General features: G+C 37.2%; 1 protein-coding gene across 4 annotated transcripts in view; it reads left to right on the top strand.

Annotated features, from left to right (window-relative positions):
* LOC135198608 (uncharacterized) overlaps positions 1 to 19,356 on the top strand; it is a 36,230-nt gene that overhangs the window by 785 nt on the left and 16,089 nt on the right. For 2 of the 4 annotated variants that reach the window (XM_064226344.1, XM_064226345.1), the window contains exon 2: positions 9,470 to 9,752. In XM_064226344.1, coding sequence (XP_064082414.1) covers positions 9,546 to 9,752 — 207 coding nt within the window. In that variant the 5' untranslated portion in view covers positions 9,470 to 9,545. Of the gene's footprint in view, positions 1 to 2,231; positions 2,403 to 3,055; positions 3,120 to 9,469; positions 9,753 to 19,356 lie in introns of those variants that run through there. The other 2 variants (XM_064226347.1, XM_064226346.1) reach the window with 2 other exon arrangements.

Raw genomic sequence — 19,356 nt, 5'->3', positions numbered from 1 at the left:
CAAACAAATATTTGGTTGGTCGCTATGTATATGATATTCATGATGTAATGCCCAGTAGAAATAATTAGTATGTTCGTGAAATACATAAATTTTTACTATCAAAATGCACACAAAAAAAAGATATAAATCCTTTTTTTTAATCGATAGGTAGGATGGGTGAAAGAAGAGTGAGGGCAGTGAGCTAGCTAACCATGATAGGGAATAGTTTAGAAAGTTAAGTATTAGTAAGAGTAACGTAAAGTGTGGTTTATCCACAATTTTACTTGGGTAAGGGTACAATTTTCTAACTAATATTAACATAATACAATAATGATATTACATTAAATTAACAATGTGAATTGCACAGCTTACATATTTTGAATTTTATTTCTTAATTAATGGTATAATCATATTTAACAAAAGTTCCAATTTTCTCATTTTAACCTTAATTTTAATTATCATAATGATTTTGCATTATAACTACATAGTAAATTTTACATATTACTTTTCCACACAACATTTCCGAAAAGTATAATGGTTGAGGTTCATCGCGATGAATATAATGAAGATACTCTTCTCCACCATCTGTGGTCTGTGTTGTTTGGGTGGTTTCTCTCTTCTGCTAATTCACTATTGTATTGATCTAGTTTTCTCCATATATTGGTTGCCAGTCTGTATAATCTCTGATTAACTGGTTCTACTTTGTATTTTTTGTGTATTTGTTCTATATTCAGATTGTCATCTTCTTGATTGTTTCTCACTGCAGACCTTAGTATCTTATTTTGGAATTTTTGTAATGCACTTATATTAGAAGTCGATGCTAAACACGTGGGCATTGGTGGATATTCCATTATTGGTCTGATTAGGCTTCTGTAGAATGGATTTTGATATTTGTATTCATTTTCCTAGACCTTTTTAGCTTTGTATTTTGTGTTCTTGCTATTCTTAGCCTTTCTCTCACATGTCTTGATATTCCTCTGTCCGAATTGCATTCCTATATCTTGTGCTTTCAGCAAAATTCATTGGTTGTTCGCCCAACATTATTTGTGCAGGCTTGTATGCAGATACCGATACTAGTTGGATTTAGAATAGTTTGTCTTTTATCTTCCACTTCTTTTTAAATTGATTTATTCTTTTAATTTCGTTCATTGTTTTGTGTGCTACTTATCTTTCCAAAGCTGGGTCCCTTCTTCGTGTACGTTTTACTGGGTGTATAACTATTTGAGTTGTTTGAGTGACTGCAATGATTGAAAAACTGAACATAATAATTCAGCACTAAAAGTAATGCAAATGAAAACATTCAGTTGTGTGTGTTGCTGTTTATTAGATTTTACGATGTTTGCTAAAAAGTGGATTGTTCAGTCCAAGCACATCTTGTAGTGCTTTATCTGCGGACGATGATACGGTACTTCTTTACCGCTCGATATGTCGGCCTCGTTGACCTTCGAAACACTGGACCCTGCGCTGAGGAATTTACCCGAGAATTATAGCCCCGTCCACACGGTCGAGCTTTGGTCGACGAACTTTGTCCGATGTGACGTCAGAAGCGGAGAAACGGTGAGAAAAGTCAGAACCCTGCTGCGGTTTCTCCGCTTCTGACGTCACATCCAACAAAGTTCGTCGAGCAAAGCTCGGTCGTGTGGACGGGGCCTAAGAAACGTTGCGTACTAGATGTTTGTGCTTTGGTGAATGAACCAACTTCGTTGGTTGTGAACTGACTGGTGCTGGAGTCAGGTGCTTCCTTTGAAATACTTGTCATGAAGTTCTTTATCAATTACGTAGAAGATAAGTGTCTTGTTTTGCATGAATTCTTAAATTAAGATTGATCAGCTCGTAAGAGATTGTTGTTGTTTTAGATTTAGCTGGCCTTATGCCAGCACGGGCTCTTGTTCATAGAGCAGCCCGTCATAATCGTAAGAGAGGTTCGTGTTTCGTATCTTTAGCTAAAGTCAAAATAATCAGTGAATGGGCTGAATCAGCCACAGAAATGCAGTGAATCTAAATCTCAGACACAACAAGTATCTCATATACTAATATCCAAAAGTCGGAAGGGCGCTATGGGATTAAACGAGTGATTTAGAGTGAGAATGGGTCGGCTATAGCGCCCAGATTATATTGGGGACGGGGTTATGGGTGTAAAACGATGGCTGCAGAATCATTGCCAAGTGGGCTGGCTCCCTCCCTCCCTCCCTCCAACACTTCGCCACAAAGCTACAAGGCCTGAGCAACGTTGTAAACATTCGTGCCCACGCTTTTCAACAGTAACCTCAACAAAATGTTCAAGGAAAGAAAATTCCTACATTAAACATGACTTTTGAAAGCACGAACTGTACTGATCATCCATCAAACACACGTCACTGTCTTGTGAACAAACAAACGAAATTAAAGGCGAAACCCTTCTCACTCCGCTGGTGCTGAAAGTGGTAAGTAGTACTATATAGGAGCCACCAGCACAAAGAGAAGCGACTAGTTGCCTCCTGTCACTAGTAAAGAAGGACGTCAAGCAAAGCCTTCAAATGTGAACAACACAAAATTACGATGAGTGGAAAAAAGGAATTGAGTCGACAGATGGATAAACAACATGAAAAAAATACAGTGTTTGCATTATGATGTGGAATAATGTCAGTTAACCATCTGGAAAATCGTGAAAATACGAAAGCAGTTTTGTGTCTTAAAACTTGTTCAAGATGAAGCGATAAATATAATTTAGGCTTCAAGAACATTATATATTCTCAGTTTCCTCCATCGTTTTATTAATATGAATGGAAGCTGTACCCTCAACATTGCCAGTCGGAATTCTTTTGATAAACAAAGGAAACTCGTCAAAAACATTCAGTTTCGGTTTCTGATATTTCACATTTTCAATTTAAAGATATACGTACATGGATCACATTTACTTTAGATATAAAATAACATGTCAAAGATTCTGTTTGGAGAGAGAGAGAGAGAGAGAGAGAGAGAGAGAGAGAGAGAGAGAGCTAACGCACTCACACCAACTTAAGTATGAGAAGACGCAGCAACTCAAAGTCACACCCTTCATTCTTCACAGTCCCATTGAAATGTGAATTGAGGGCATAAGCGACGATGGCGCGCGGAAATGGAGTCGAGGAAAAACTCCGGTCAGGCACACCTGAAGAATGGTTGGATATTATGCGGTGGATCTATCGTTAATTAAACAAATTTTCTGTTGTAACAGAACTCAAGATTATAAACGACTCAACCGGGAGGGGTAATACTTGAGGTGGTGAACGCTTGACCCAGTGCCAATAATAGCGAGATGGCGCGGTGTGGGCTCCGCCACAGCAAAGAAAGAGCCAAGAATGATGTATTTTGAAAGGGGCGATGCGGGCATCTCGGGGTTATTCAACTGCTTAGGAAATTTGCCGCATCCTGTTACTTAGCATCATTCAGTTCAGTGCCGTAGTCACTATTTAACTTCTTGAATAAGCGTTTGCACTCGTGTTTGAGTGTGTATGAGCGGGAGAAAGAGAGAAAAAAATGAAACTTATCTTGCAGGGGGTCATTTCAAATAGTACAATCAAGAATACTCGAAGTGACTGTGTACTATTACTGTTGTAGGACAGGGAAACAAATGACACATCCTTTAATGGAAAACTGTAAAACAAGATGTATTCTGAATATGACTTCAAAAATCTTTTGCCGACTCTTACGTAAGGCTGTTCAAGCACTTAAAAACGTGACAAGACCTAACTGCAACGGCTTGTTGCATCAAATATCCTAAAAGAATTATGGTAAACAAAGATCGTCCATTAGGAATAATCCTTCGCAGCATCTTTCCTCTATCGTTCTGCAATCTTGAGTTAATGTTATCAGTACCATCTCACAAGGCTTGATGTGTGTACACTCATCGGAAACATTAACACTAAAGTACAAGAAACACAGAACTGCAAAGAATAATGAATGCACAGTATAATTCCAGCCCAACGGTAGCTCGGAAACAAAAAGCATTTAGTTTTCGTATCATTGCAAGACAATTTCCGGGACAAATTCGTTGCAAGACAGAAAAGGGAATCTCAGTCTCACGATGACGTCACTTGCCATTTATCAAGGAAGCAACCCAATCCGTATCTTGCAATTGTCATCAAATTTGGAAGGATATTCGTTCAAATTCATGGTACTTGTCTGTGTTATTAATAACGATTAGCAATTTACCTGTCAGTTTGCCTACCACACTTGTACAGTACTTAAAATTTCAACAATGAAGATTATGATCAGAATAAACCTCGATGACTATACTTATTTTGTTAATAATAATAATATGCGGCTTCCTCACGCTCACTTGGTTGGATGCGCTTGTCGCTGGAAGCCTATTTCCGATCTGGTGAGGTAGTACGAAGACACTTTCGCCAATTACTTCAAGGAAATGTATGAGAAAGTCCAGTAAAGACCCCCAACGCACCATGCTACGAAGAAAGACGAGTTCAGATGACACATATCTTAATAGCATTGACTAAACTCATCCATACCTTGCTATCAATGTTTTCGACGGTATTGCTTTTCAAGTTTATATATAAGGATATAAGTATATAATATAAGTACATAATATATGTGTCATCTGAACTCGTCTTTCTTTGTAACATGGTGCGTTGGGGTCCTTACTGGGCTTTCTCATACATTTCTTTGAATTAATTGGCGGAAGCGTGTTCGTACTACCTCACCAGATCGGAAATAGGCTTCCAGCGACAAACGCATCCAACCAAGTGCGCGTGAGGAAGCCGCATATAGTATATATATATATATATATATATATATATATATATATATATATATATATATATATATATATATATATATATATGCAGCCGGCGTGAATTGGCGTTAGTAATGATATTGGCTATTTCTTGGTGATTTTCTCCTGTGTGCTACTATATGTGCTTGTCTTTTGTTTTTTCATTATGCCATCTACAAGAAGCAGAGATGAAAACATTATGCTGTACAGGAAAGCGTTTGTGGAAACTGAATGTTTCGTTGTGCATGATGGATGGCTACGTGACTGTCAGCCTAGCTGTTGAGGAATGAGTGTGGTTTTCTTGACGTGGAGATAATAAGGAGTGATCTGATGAGAGGATGAAAATTTTGTGAAGCATCGAAAGATGCTAGAGGCTGATAGATTACATAGACGATTCGTTAGGGCACACAATAAGCCTACTCAGCCTTTTCCTTTTGTCTTCCTGTGTTGCTTCTCCTCTGTTAACCTACTAAGAGGCTAGGTTAATTCCTCTCTCATTCCAGTTCCACCTTTTGCTCCCTATAAGTGGTTCAGGAAAGATAATAATTAGGGCAGAAATTGTCCCTCACCTAAGCCTCAGCATAATGGTTGGCCTTTTTCGATCTCTTCAACGAGAGAGATGTCAGTGCCTTGGCATCTGTAGCCCTCCCTCTGGACTGCCCTGGGCACATTGGTCTTCTCTGCAGACAGGGAACCATGGCGTGTTTCACGACAAAGGTCTGTGCCCCTCACCACCTCTATCAACAGTATTTGATTCCAATTTGGCGTGTACTCCGAAGGAGTTATTTCGTACTCTAGCGCTGGTGTTGCCTGGCTCACATATCATCTGTTTTGGAGAGTGATAGTGATGTATGTGAATTGGTAGAGTATTTTGGGATACAGACATATTATGTTTACCTCAGTAGTTCTGAGTCGCCCGTCAATTCTTCTCATATCATTTACTCGCCCAGTATCGTTCTCCAAGCAAAAATTCTCTACCTTTCCCACCCAGCAGTCTCCAAGTCACGTGGCACTTATTACTGGCATTCTCTGACATCTTTAACATTTTTTGCTTCACCGTCATCATTTGTAGACTGTCATTTCTTCCATCTCAGTTCTTCCATTAGACTTTAAGGGTTTTCACTGTGATTTGGTTGATTCTCCTTTAGTATTTAAGCAGTGCATAGCTCGCGTTGTTCTGTTTTCACTTCCTTTTGCCAAAGATGAAGCCGTTGACCAGCACTCTTTAGTTTGCTCCTGCCTTGGCTCCTGTTAAAATGAGTAACAAGTTAATGCTGATCATGGTTAGGTGCGTTATCATGGAAGTAGACCGTTTAGGAAATGGATGAACAGTCGAAAGGGAAAGATAGGAAACTAATATTAAATAGCTCTGCACCTAAGATGAACATTGTATTGTACTCCGAACTGTGTTTGTAGAGTGAGCTCTTAGGAACCAACCAAACTAGCCGATGTGCAGACATATTGCTGGCTTAGTCTAAGCAACAGAGGCGATTTTGGAAATCTAGCATTTAATGCTGATTGTCAGAATGCTACTTCATCTATTTCCAGTTTTTGAAGCTACTTAGGGCTAGGTTGGGACTGACATAAAATGTAAGTTTTTTCACCTTTCTCTGTTTAACATGCAATTCTCAGTTCTTGGACCAAGGAAGTGCAGACTCCTCTAATTGGTAAGGTACTCTGGCCTACTTGTGAGGCAGAAGTACCTTTGAATTCGGTATTTTGTTCTTTGCACTACAGCTCAGTTACTGCAAGAGTCATACATACATACATACACACACACACACACACACACACACACACATATATATATATATATATATATATATATATATATATATATATATATATATATATATAGATATAAAGTCATACAGCAGGGTCCATAAAACACATCAACAAGGCCATAGTTTATTCAAACGAAACGTTTCGCACATGTTCTATGTGCATTTTCAATCTGTAAATATAACATAAAAATCATTAAAATTTACAAAAAGACATTAAAAAAAATATTAAGAGAAAAAAAAGGGTTATTATTAAAAACTTTTAAAATTAACATTATTTAAAAAGGTTACAGTAAAAAAGACCCAGTGCTCACCAAACCATTCAGAGGAGAAGGAGAAGAACGAATGACCAAGATTTGACACCAACCTACGACTTCAGTTATGCGAGATAAAGAGGAGAGGCGGAAACGTTAGAGTTTAAAGAAGGAACAAGCCGTTTGATGTATAATGACTCAAGGGTAGTTAAGTAATCACTATGGCTCGTACCACCAATAATGGAGAAATGCTTTTTGTTGACTTCAATTTACATATAGAGGCATGGTTCTTTATATTAGAAAATTCGGGTTTACTCAGTTTCTGGCCCGTTCTATAACTGTATCCCATGTGGCTACAATATCTCAGTTGAGATATTGTAGCCACATGGGATACATGGGATACTGCAGTTGAGATATTGTAGCCACATGGGATACAGTTATAGAACGGGCCAGAAACTGAGTAAACCCGAATTTTCTAATATAAAGAACCATGCCTCTATATGTAAAATTGAAGTCAACAAAAAGCATTTCTCCATTATTGGTGGTACGAGCCATAATGATTACTTAACTACCCTTGAGTCATTATACATCAAACGGCTTGTTCCTTCTTTAAACTCTAACGTTTCCGCCCCTCCTCTTTATCTCGCATAACTGAAGTCGTAGGTTGGTGTCAAATCTTGGTCATTCGTTCTTCTCCTTCTCCTCTGAATGGTTTGGTAAGCACTGGGTCTTTTTTACTGTAACCTTTTTAAATAATGTTAATTTTAAAAGTTTTTAATAATAACCCTTTTTTTTTCTCTTAATATTTTTTTTAATGTCTTTTTGTAAATTTTAATGATTTTTATGTTATATTTACAGATTGAAAATGCACATAGAACATGTGCGAAACGTTTCGTTTGAATAAACTATGGCCTTGTTGATGTGTTTTATGGACCCTGCTGTATGCCTTTTCATATCTTCACCTGGAATCTGTATGTATATATATATATATATATATATATCATATATATATATATATATATATACATATATATATATTTATATTTATATATATATATATATATATTTATATATATATATATATATATTTATATATATACTATATATATATAATATATATATCTATGTATATATGTATATACTAGTGAAAGGCATGTGCTATGACGCGCAGGGCAGGAAGGCAGTTGAAGGATTCCCTGTTTAAACATGGCTGCCAGTCTTGAACTGGGTTCTTTGTCTTAAGGACTCCTCTAGGGGTGTTTCATTGACCTCATACAAATCAACTTTGCAATATCTATGGTCATCATCACCATTAATAAATAATGTGGCCTCAAGAGAATAAAAACAAAATTTCCAAGAAATTGATAAATTGTAAAAATAAATTGATGACGTTATAAATCTTCAAGAATACCAGCTTCCTCCACAAATTACATGATAACAATAATGAAATAAAACAAATATTTCAATCACTTTTAAAACAGAAATAGAGTAATAAAGAGCATTCTATTAATGGGAAACCAGGCATTGCAATGATTTTATTATCAGATCTTCCAAGAAATCCTCCCTTCCTATTCTGGAGAAGACACTCCCCTTCAAGGGTACCCTAAAAAAACTAGACTCCCAAGGGACTCTTTGGCCCTCCCTCACAAGGTCCATTTCCCCAGCCTGGCAGGATAACTGCCTTACTCCGAGGAAGCTGTCTCTATGTAGGACACTTCCCTTCAAGGCTGCGTTCAAGAGACTGGCAAGCCTTGGGGGCCTATGGGCCCCATCCTTAAGGTTTCTGGGCCCTCTCCAAGCCTGCTCCCCCAGGTCTAGAAGGATACCTGCCTTCCTCTGAGGAAGCAGCCTCTGGGCCAGACCCTTCCCTTCAAGGCTACCCTCAAGAAACTGGTGAGCTTTGCGGGATTTTGGTTATCATACTTGAGGCACTTGAGCCCTCTCAAGGCTTGCTTCCCCAGCCTGGCAAGACATTTGCCTACCTCTGAGGAAGCAGACGCCGGGCCGGACCTTTCCCTTAAAGGCTTCCTCAAAAGACTGGTGAGCCTTAGAGGCTTTTGGGTTTCATACTTGAAGTTCTTGGGTCCTCTCCAGGCTCACTTCGCCAACCCAATATATATATATATATATATATATATATATATATATATATATATATATATATATATATATATATATATATACATATATATATATATATATATATATATATATGTACATATATATATATATACATATATATATATATATATATGTGTGTGTGTGTGTGTGTGTGTGGTGTGTGTGTGTGTAGAGTTGAATGGCCACAGTGATATCTGAACTTTTGAACTTTCTTGTATTTTTTTATTTACTCATCACTACAAGCCTAAATCAAAGTGGGCAATAAGCGAAGAAGCTTTGACCTTCCTTCCGTGGTAGGATTTGAACCCCCTCACCCCTTGGGAAGTCCGAACCAGAACGCACTCACGCAATATGCTGCTATGAAGGCAGACAATTCTGTCACGACCAAAGAACACCCACAACCAGTGCTTGAGGGAAACGCTGTACCTAGTGGGGCAATAACGAGTCAGAAGCAGCCGATTTTCTCAAAGAATTTGTCTAAACCAAATCTCTTTCTGTTGTGATTTAAGAAAAGCTAAATCTAAGACAAGTGGAATAACGTAGAAGCAGTTTAATGGGCAGCATAACGAATTTCTTTTTTCCAGAGAGACGGTACATAAGTGGATGCCTTAAAGTGCTGATATGGAAATCTAAATCTGAAAACTAAAACTCTATTGAGAAATGACCTCTGGAAATGTACGTGTGGCAGCTGCTGCTGCCGGTGTGTTTGTAACGCTGGTTGTGATCTTAGTGACATTGGCAGTGGTGAGCTCTTCCGTTAACGCTGCGCCTGCCGACGCAGAAGCGGATGATGAACCTCCGAAGAGCGACCTCCTCAAGCATCTCTCTCTCCTCTACCAAGGAACTTACGTGCTCTATGGGAAAGGGGTAAGTTTCTGCCATATTTTCCAGATATTTCGGTGATAGATTTGGTAGAGTAACTACATGTTCCGAGCTTCAACCAAAATTCTACTCCTTGGAAATGGATTTTCCATTTTAAAATCATGTTATTTAAATGAATTAGACCCAAGCAGTCAAATCTTCCTCCATAATTTAACCACCAAAGCCCAGCCATGTTGGTAATAGCTTAGGTAGCAGTATGCAGCTTTACCCGTCGCTGAAAGATTTTTCCTGACTGCTTTGTGTGTGTTTCTGCTGACTGTGCAACATCTGCCCTTCCTCTTTCATTTTGGTGTCCCTAACAGTAAATCCACGTTCTTACCTATTTCTTATTTCCTCTTCGTCACGGCATCCATTTTTTACCTTTGCTTCCCACACTTTTTCTGCTGTTAGCACTTAATATCCTCTAATTACTCTTTCTTTATTTGCTAAATCTGAAACAATTTCTAACAATTTTCGTTGAATCTCTCTCGTGCAAAACTGCTAAAAGATAAAAAATCTCTTTCATGAAACTTTAACTGAACCTTTTTCCTTTACCAACATTTTGAATGCTAAGGTTGCTTGGAGAAGTCACGTGACATAAATTTATAAACCTCTGATTGTAACTACAGTTCATTTCTTCATCCCAGTTAAATTATCCTCATCCTTTCCTATACAGGACAGTATGTTCATATTTAGAAGGACATTTTTATTCTTTTGTTCGTCCCTTCTAGTCTATATCTAAGGTAATCAATTTAGTCAGTGGCCCACTCCTTAGCGCCTTCGCTTCTCTTTATCTGCTCTGTGGGTATTGTTCAAGAGTGCCGTTGAGCTCAACGGGAGGGCTCCCGCTCCTGTCAGGCGGCCCTTCCAGTCTTCAGCTTCCGGCAATCCCAAAGCAAGAGTATAATTTATTTAACAGAAATAATGACTTAACATAGGCCTATTTGAAAACTGTCTTTTTTTTCAGGTAATGTAGTAAACTGTAAATTGTCATTGGAATTTGTACGGGAAAAAGTCATGAATTTCAAAATATTAATGAATAATTCCCAATTCGGATTACATTTTCCCTTGATTACCATAGATTCACCCTAAAAACAACGTTACCCTAGAACTACCTAAAGGACCAGTGATTACCCAAAAACAGGGTAATTACCCTGAAACCTTTCTGACTTCGAGAGAGAGGTTGATCGCTTCCTCGATGGTCGAGACTCTTCTCCACCTCATTTTCCATTTATTCCTTTTGCTTCTTTTCTTTGGGACTAAGCCAGAAAGAGGCATTAGGGCTCCCGTCACAGTGGTCCATTAAATAAACAAATAGACTATTTATTAACAATCGTTAGCCAATCTGGAGAAATGATTTTCCGATAAAACATTTGCCACTAAAATCACAACGTCATTCATAATCTTCCTCACTACCCGACACAAAATCTTCAGTGAATATAACTGATAAGAATTTTAAAAAAAAATGAATAGTGTGTATGAAAATTAATTTTCCATGAAAAATTTCTTTTTCATGGAAAACCTCTTAAAACATGAATCATTACTCAGCAAAAATCACAGAAAAAGCGCAAGAACATCAGCACTCAAAAGTGACATGCAGACAAAATACGAATGAAAACACGACAGAATCGCTGTAGCCAGAGAAGAAAACCAGTTCTACTCAAAGTTCATTAACGTTTCTACTATAGATTAGACTAAGTTGACAGGGTATTTAAAAGATAACTGTTACAAATACAGTATGCTCTGTTACAAGTCAGATTAGATAAAGGATTGATTCATTTATTTATTAGTTAATCCAACTAGCGTTACAAAAGCACTATGAGGCTGTGGCAAACCTCCTCAGATATTTTTTTTCATACTTTGCCTCTGTAGGTGACCTTATGAAGACGCCCTCGAACCTTTGTTTGTAACTTCTTCCTTTCCCATACGTGGATTTCGTCTAAGAAGGATGGTTTGCTCTACAAGCATTACCCTTTCAGCTCCCAGCAGGTCTCTTCCCTCCTTAGGAGTCAAACATGGGACTTATCGTTTGCAGGTGTGGTGAATATACATTATATATATATAGTATAGATTATATATATATATATATATATATATATGATATATATATATATATATATATATATATATGGTATATATATATATATATATATATATTATATAATATATCATATATATATATATATATATATTACTAATTATATATATTATATAAAATATATATATAGAGTATATATATATATAAATATATACATATATGCTATATATATATATATATATATACTATATATATAGATATAATTTATATTATATCTATATACATATATATTTAAATATATAGATCATATATATTGTATATTATATAAATTTAATAGATTATATATTATATTTATCCATCTATATTATATTAAATATTTTTTATATTATTAATATATTATTATAATATATTAACTTATAATTAGTAATATAATTATTTAATAATAATAAACATATTAAACATATTTTAGGGCCGTTGCCTTGTATAATAAGGCGCCCTATGAGGTAATGTTAGACTTGCGATAATCTTACGCTAAGTCGGTTGGTATTGCACTTCCATATTTAATGGAGTGTCTTGGGGTTTGTAGATCACTTACGAAGTCGGTATTATCTTCTTGGTTATGACGACGATGTTTTAAACTCATGATGATTCGGTGAGGAGGTTCTTGTAGAAAACACGAAGTATAAAAATATATATATTCTTCTGAAGTTTTACATGGTGAAGATCAGGTATGATTGTACAAGTCTTCTAATGACGATAGCTTGATCGCTTCTGCCAATGATGGCTAATTCTATTCTCTCTACATGATAAAGCTTAGGTAAAGAGGTACAGGTCTTCTAATGACGATAGCTAACTCTCTTCTGCCCATCTACCATCTCGGTTACAAGTTATGAAGGAAGCAGATAGTAAATTGAACATATAGAACATACAATCAGATGACATAGTTACATACGAACATATAATTAGATGACATAGTTACTAATCACGTAGGCCGCTTGAGCTATAGGTCACGGTGTTTGTCTCAAGTAGGAAGCTTGGACTAAAGTTTATAAACAATTGAATGACTACAGGTGACGGCATGTTATCTTAGCCTACTTTTATTGTATACGTCATCTTTAGCGTCTCTAGTCTGATCACATTCCTGCAAGCAATCTGGTTGACCTCTTTAGTTTTAGTCTTTTATATATATATGGACTAACATTCCATATTTTTATTATGTAAACACTTACACATATATAGGTGGAGAGCAGCACTTGAGGAGAGAAGAATGAGAATAAGAAGATAAAAAACCGAATATGTTTTCCAGTATTACTGAAGATGGTGGAAATAGCATGAGATTGGGTGGGGAAGAAATAAAGAGAGTATACTAGAAGTTCATGTTCTTGGGGTCTATATTAGAGGATAGTGGAAGCATGGACCAAGAGGTGAAACAGCGAATTCTGGCAGGGATGGAATAACTGGAGGTCTGCATTAGGGGTCCTCTGTGACAAGAAGGTTCCTCTGAAATTGAAGGGAAAGTTTCATAGGACCAGCAATGTTATATGGAATAGAGACAGCAATATACGGAAAACAGAGGAGAAGATGGATGTAGCAGAAATGAGAATGTTGAGATGGATGTCGGGAGTAACAAGGAAAGATAGGATTAGAAACGAGTATATAAGAGGATCGACAAAGGTAGCTGAAATATCAAAGAAAATACAGGAGGGAAGGCTTCGATGGTATGGACACCTGTTACGAAGAGTGGAATATCATGTTGGAAGACATACGATGGAAATGGAAGTGCGGGTTAGAAGGAAGAAGGGTAGACCAAGAAAGAGATAGCGTGATTGTGTAGGGGAAGATATGTTATGGAAAGGTATTAATAAGAACGATGCACAGGACAGAAATCGATGGAGACGACTCATTCATAGCGGCAACCCCATATATACATGGCTTAAAGCTGGGAAGGAGGAAAAAAAAAAAAATATATATATATATATATATATATATATATATATATATATATATATATATATACAGTGGAACCTCGGTTTTCGTACATAATCTGTTCCAGAACCTCCAATGAAATCCGAAGATACAAAAACCGAAACAATAATTCCCATAAGGAATAATGTAAATGGAATTAATGCTTTTCAGACCCCCCAAAATATTTTTTTAAATACATTCTGTAGGGAATAAACAATTTTACATACAGAAAACAATGAGAAATAAATATAAATGACTAATGAAATGAATAAATGAACACTTAATATCACTCTTACCTTTATAGAAAACACTTGTTAGCATATGAAGACAGAAAGTAGCGGAGAAGCAGAGAGAGAAGGAGAGGTTATTGTTTGGAAGTGGAATCTCCTCCAGAGGGACTTCAGGTATCAAATAACCTATCAGGGGTTACTTTTCTCCAATTTTTACAGGTATTATCTGAGGTTACTTCACCACTTGGTTTTTTACTGGTACTAAGACCAGCTTGAGAGTTACTGGATCCCTTCCCATAACAAAACTGCCAGAGACATTTGATTCTGGCATTTCTTTAAAATTTGCCTATAGTTCAACACAGCATTGTCATTAAACATGTTGGAGACATGCATTACAACTTCTTTGTTGGGATAATAATTCTACACAAAATATTTTACATCATTCCACTTTGAAAACATGTCCTTAATCCCTGAAGTAGGCACACTAGGTATGCCCATTCATTTTCTGAATTTTTCAAACCAGCCTCTGCTAGCCTTAAATTCATTAACAGCAGTGCTTGTTGTATGCATTTTGTCACTGAGATTGGCATGCAACTTCCTCCATCACTTTGCTATGAGTTCTTAAATTCTATAGTGCTTCTCACCTTTTTTAAAGAGGGGCTAGCACTTGGAACTTTCTTTGGGCCACATGATGGCTTATTTAGCAGTTACACTCGAATAAAAAAAACACAAAACAAAGAACGCAAAAGTAGAATGGGTCGTGAAAGAAGATGGGATGCTTTGTTTGGGTGCTCGATACGGACCTGGTCACGTGCTAGGCCCCTGATGGAGTGTGTCCCACTGTACAAAAACTGAGGTAACATATGACAACCGAGACAAAATTTCGTAGAAAAAAGTCTATGAAAAGGGGAACATACAAAAAGAGAAGCATACGAAACTGGGGTTTGACTGTCTATATATTTTATATATGTATATATATATTACAAGACCTTTTTAAGGCCTTGTCGAAAAGAGAACTTGGTAATGTGGACCTTCCCAACAGACATCTGGCACCTACCTTAAGAAAACCTGCAAACAGCATCTCTGCTACTATTTTCAATGTCATTAAATTTAGCTACACCGAACTCCAAGATATAAAAAAACAGAACCTTTATTTCCCCAAAAACTAACATGATAAAAAAAGGAAAATGAACTGAAAAACCCAAAACATGAAGTGCATAACTCCTAGCAACAACAACAAAATCTCAAATGAATGCCAAACACCAACTCCCATCAAGAGATGTTGATTCGCATAATTATGTTTATTGTCCCCACTAACTGAGAGATAAAAGTGTCAGTCAAAAGTCGAGAATTCCCATTCTAGTTGGCAACACTGAATCAATCTGAGGGAAAAGAAATCATAATTTTTGGAAATCAAACAAAACATAGGTGAGCAAAAAACAGTGGGAATAACTTGAAACATTTCTGTATGCATGGGAGAAAATAAAAACTGATTAGTTCAAATGTGTTCCACTGAACAGTCTTAAAACAGCTCATCTGAAAAATTTTCAATGAACCATAAAATGTCTCTTCACTCCAATACTAAATAAATTTTTCAATTTACCTTTATATATGGATCCTCTGTGTGCCTTCCCCTCAAGCTATCCTCATTCACTATCAGAATATATTTCGTTATGCATGCACCCTGATGGGCGCACAAACACACACATGCTAGTCTTCTCACAGTTCTGTTATCATTCTTTTGTGGTGTAACGATCAGGTGACACTTAAAGTCATGTAGTTCACACGCTGGGTCAATTTGCGCACGCATACTCTCGTCTCCTTGATTTGATTCATATTACTTTGTCGGCATCTTCCGACCATTCCCCCAAAATACTCACTGATCCACAGGTTGCCATACCGAAGCTTTTCCACAACACACCGTCGCTTGCTGAACATTCCAATCACTTCTCGATAAAGTCCATTGCTCCTCTTAGGGCAGGTAGTATGGCTCGGCCACCACCAGCATATGCCTCCTGACAGATACTAGACTGGCCACTGGTTCATAGTTCCAAATAACGTATCCATTGCCATGTGAGTCACAGTGATTTCCAGTGCTGGTTCCATTCTACTCCACCGGCTGTACATAAGTTTTATGGCTCCAGCTACGCACATCGAGACCATCAGTATTGCCAACATGATAGCAAGTACTGGGAATGTGTAATGTTCTGGGAAGAAAAATTCTTTCTCCTCTTCGTCCTCTAGTGAAGGAACCATAACAATCTCCTGTGTTTCTGGAACTTGAATTTTCTGCAATTCCCATGCAAGTGCTTCCTGCACTCACCTCAAAGAAGTATTGTAGATCCGGCTCTTTAGTCCCAATAACCATTCTGAGACCACTATGCATTAGCCATCGAAGATTCATGATCCCTGTAGCAGTAGTGAGTCGATGACCTTGTTGCCCATGGTGAAGACCATACAGCTGGTGCAGTAGATCCTGAAGTTGTTTGTGTTATCACCCCTTTGTCTGTCAGTGTTTCATCATGAACAAGTTCTAACTCACATCCTGACAAGTCTATGTTCTTTAGAATGAAAATCCTACTTTTGCACACGCATCTGTCATGAAGTAACACACACCCAGCCTCAGAGTCAGTTACTGAGAACTGAAATTCCTCACTCAAAATGAACATGGTCTCTATCCACTGACCCCTTAAAAGTACTGGAAAAAGACTTCTATCACTAACAGGTACCTCAACAATTAACCCCTTATCTAACCAGCACCCCTTCAAAAAATCATAATATATTTACAATTGATCCCCAGCAAATTGATGTTTGAACCCTATCCATATGCTATGTATTTAAAAAATATGTACCAAAACACTCCTAAAAGCAACACATCACACACACACACCAAAAAAAAAAACACACACCCATGTAAAAACTGTTAACATCACTTAATCCCAGTTTCAGATTTCCTCTTATAAAAATTAAAATTCTTTCACAATATTACTGAACATGATTTGTACCCTCGAACCTCGTTTACTGTTAGTTGCAACCCATGTATGGCCCCCTTAATTCCTCGTAACAGACCGTCCTCATTTAAAATGCTAGAATGAACGAAAATCCTATGAGTATCCAAACTCTAAGGAACACATCAACAATAGTCTCATTAGGACACCTCTTAACATCATCAATACCACATGACCTATTTATTCCAAAATCAACAAACACCCACATTCCCCTGCCTAACTAACCCCATAAACCCTCAAAGTCACCATTAACCTTAAAAATCCTCACTATCACCACAAATCCCCATTAATTCTGAAATGGAATCCTCCCTAATCCCCTAATCAGCACTAGTACCAGAAAATCCACCTCCATTATATAGCGACCCGATGGAAACACTTAGCCCAAGGCTGAATGCACCAAGCCACTTTAATACCGCCAAAAGATATAACACCAAAGAACCGCTGTGGGATATGATCTCAGAAACCCACTAATAAATTACCATTCATAGATCACCAAAGCAACACCTGTAAACATAACCTTATAAAACCACAAACCGCCAAAAACCATAAAACGACAATGGACCAGTACCATTGATCACTACCCTATTGGTTCTTAAAACCATAAATCATCACCACCAAAATCCGAAATAATACCACAACATCTATCACTCATCCTGCTAGTAACACCAGAGCACCCATTATAAAAGATACCAGCCATTATTGCCAAAAGAAAATTTCCAAGAATACTGTTCCTCATTGTTTCACCCAATTTATCCCATTCTTACAACAATTACCCCAGATATTTACGCCAAACCACCACAATTGCGCATAACAAGAAAGACAGTAAAATAATTTTTAAATAAGGCTGACCAAAAAGGAAATAAGATAAAAGGAAACATAAAACTCTACAGGTCTCTGTCTCCACACTTCACCATCCATATGTGAAAAATAGAGAGAAAACTAAATGCATATCAACATGCAAATTTCTCTTTACAATTTTCCCATCTACTTGAGCTTAGATGTATGCGTTAATTCAGACAGACCTGTTTTCTCATCCAAGACTAAAAACCTATTTACTCTCTTTTCCTCACTAACACTAAAAGGATCCTCAAATTATTTACCTAAATTATAATTGATTCCATTTCTGACATTAACCTTCAAGAACGCATTATCCCCAACAGCAACGTTAACATCTAATGATTCTCCACCATTTCTCGCATCTTTGCCTCAATATTATGGCTGAGACGAGTGTATCTCTCCTTTGCCATAGAAATTAATGACCTCATCATATCTTCCCTACAGGAAGGTACCAGCAACAGATCAAATGTGCTTTGTGCCTGGCAACCTATGTTTTATTGGGAAAATTTCCACTAGCCTCATTAGTTCATCTATCACCATTAAATAGTACCTGTAGCCATACCCACAGAAATTCCCCAAAATATCTGTATGTATTCTCTGAAAACGTCATCTGGGTATCTGGAATGTCCCTAATTTGCAAGAAGTCACCCTTGCAGTTTGCAAGTGTTGCACACCGTGCACTTTTTCACAAAACTCTCCACTTCTGCCCACATATTTTTACAAATATATTTATTACATATCTCATTATATGTCTTGTCCACTCCCAAGTGTGGACTACCAAACTTGCAATGTACTATATCTAGAACCACTGGAAACAGGACTTTCTGAATCAAGATCTGTGTCGCATCCACTTCACCTTCACCATTCATTAATTTATATTTAATTTTACCAACCAACAGACTATCTTCTAATTCCAAACCTGAAGAAGGCAACATAACCTTTCCTGACTAATTCATCTCTAAGGAATGCTTTTGTCCCCGCTAAAATTTCATCTTCATCTTGCTTTTGCTCTATTAAATTAATATCCCACTGTATAGAACCACTAGTAACCACACAAATTTGAGGTCCTACCTTATCATAGAATCTTTTACTAAGAGCATCTGCTACCACATTATGTCTGCCCTCTATGTATTTGAGCTCTGCATCCAAATCCCTAATTGTTAGAAGCCATCTGTTGCCTTTAGGCAACAGATCTAGCTTATTAAAAAAATCTAACACTGGCTTGTGGTCTGCAAGAACTTCTACCTTGTTCCCCATTACCAACAACTTAAAATGAACCAAGCTTGATTCCATAGCAAAGACTTCCTTATCTATGGTAGTCATTAATCTTTCATTGCTACCCTTTGTCTTAAATTTCCTGCTAAGGTAACCTATTGGGTGAAATTTACCTTCAGATTTCTGCATAAGGCAGGCACCTATTCCATCCTGTTTGGCATCTGTCACTAATGTGTAAGGTACGCTGAAATCCAGAAATTTCATGACCGGGGGATTCAATAATACATCCTTAACTCTATGAAAAGCTACCTGTTGCA

This window comes from Macrobrachium nipponense, chromosome 22 (genome assembly GCF_015104395.2).
Source record: "Macrobrachium nipponense isolate FS-2020 chromosome 22, ASM1510439v2, whole genome shotgun sequence".
Lineage (NCBI taxonomy): Eukaryota > Metazoa > Arthropoda > Malacostraca > Decapoda > Palaemonidae > Macrobrachium > Macrobrachium nipponense.
Note: the sequence above shows the minus strand (reverse complement) of the source record. Positions and strands in the feature narration are given on the sequence as shown.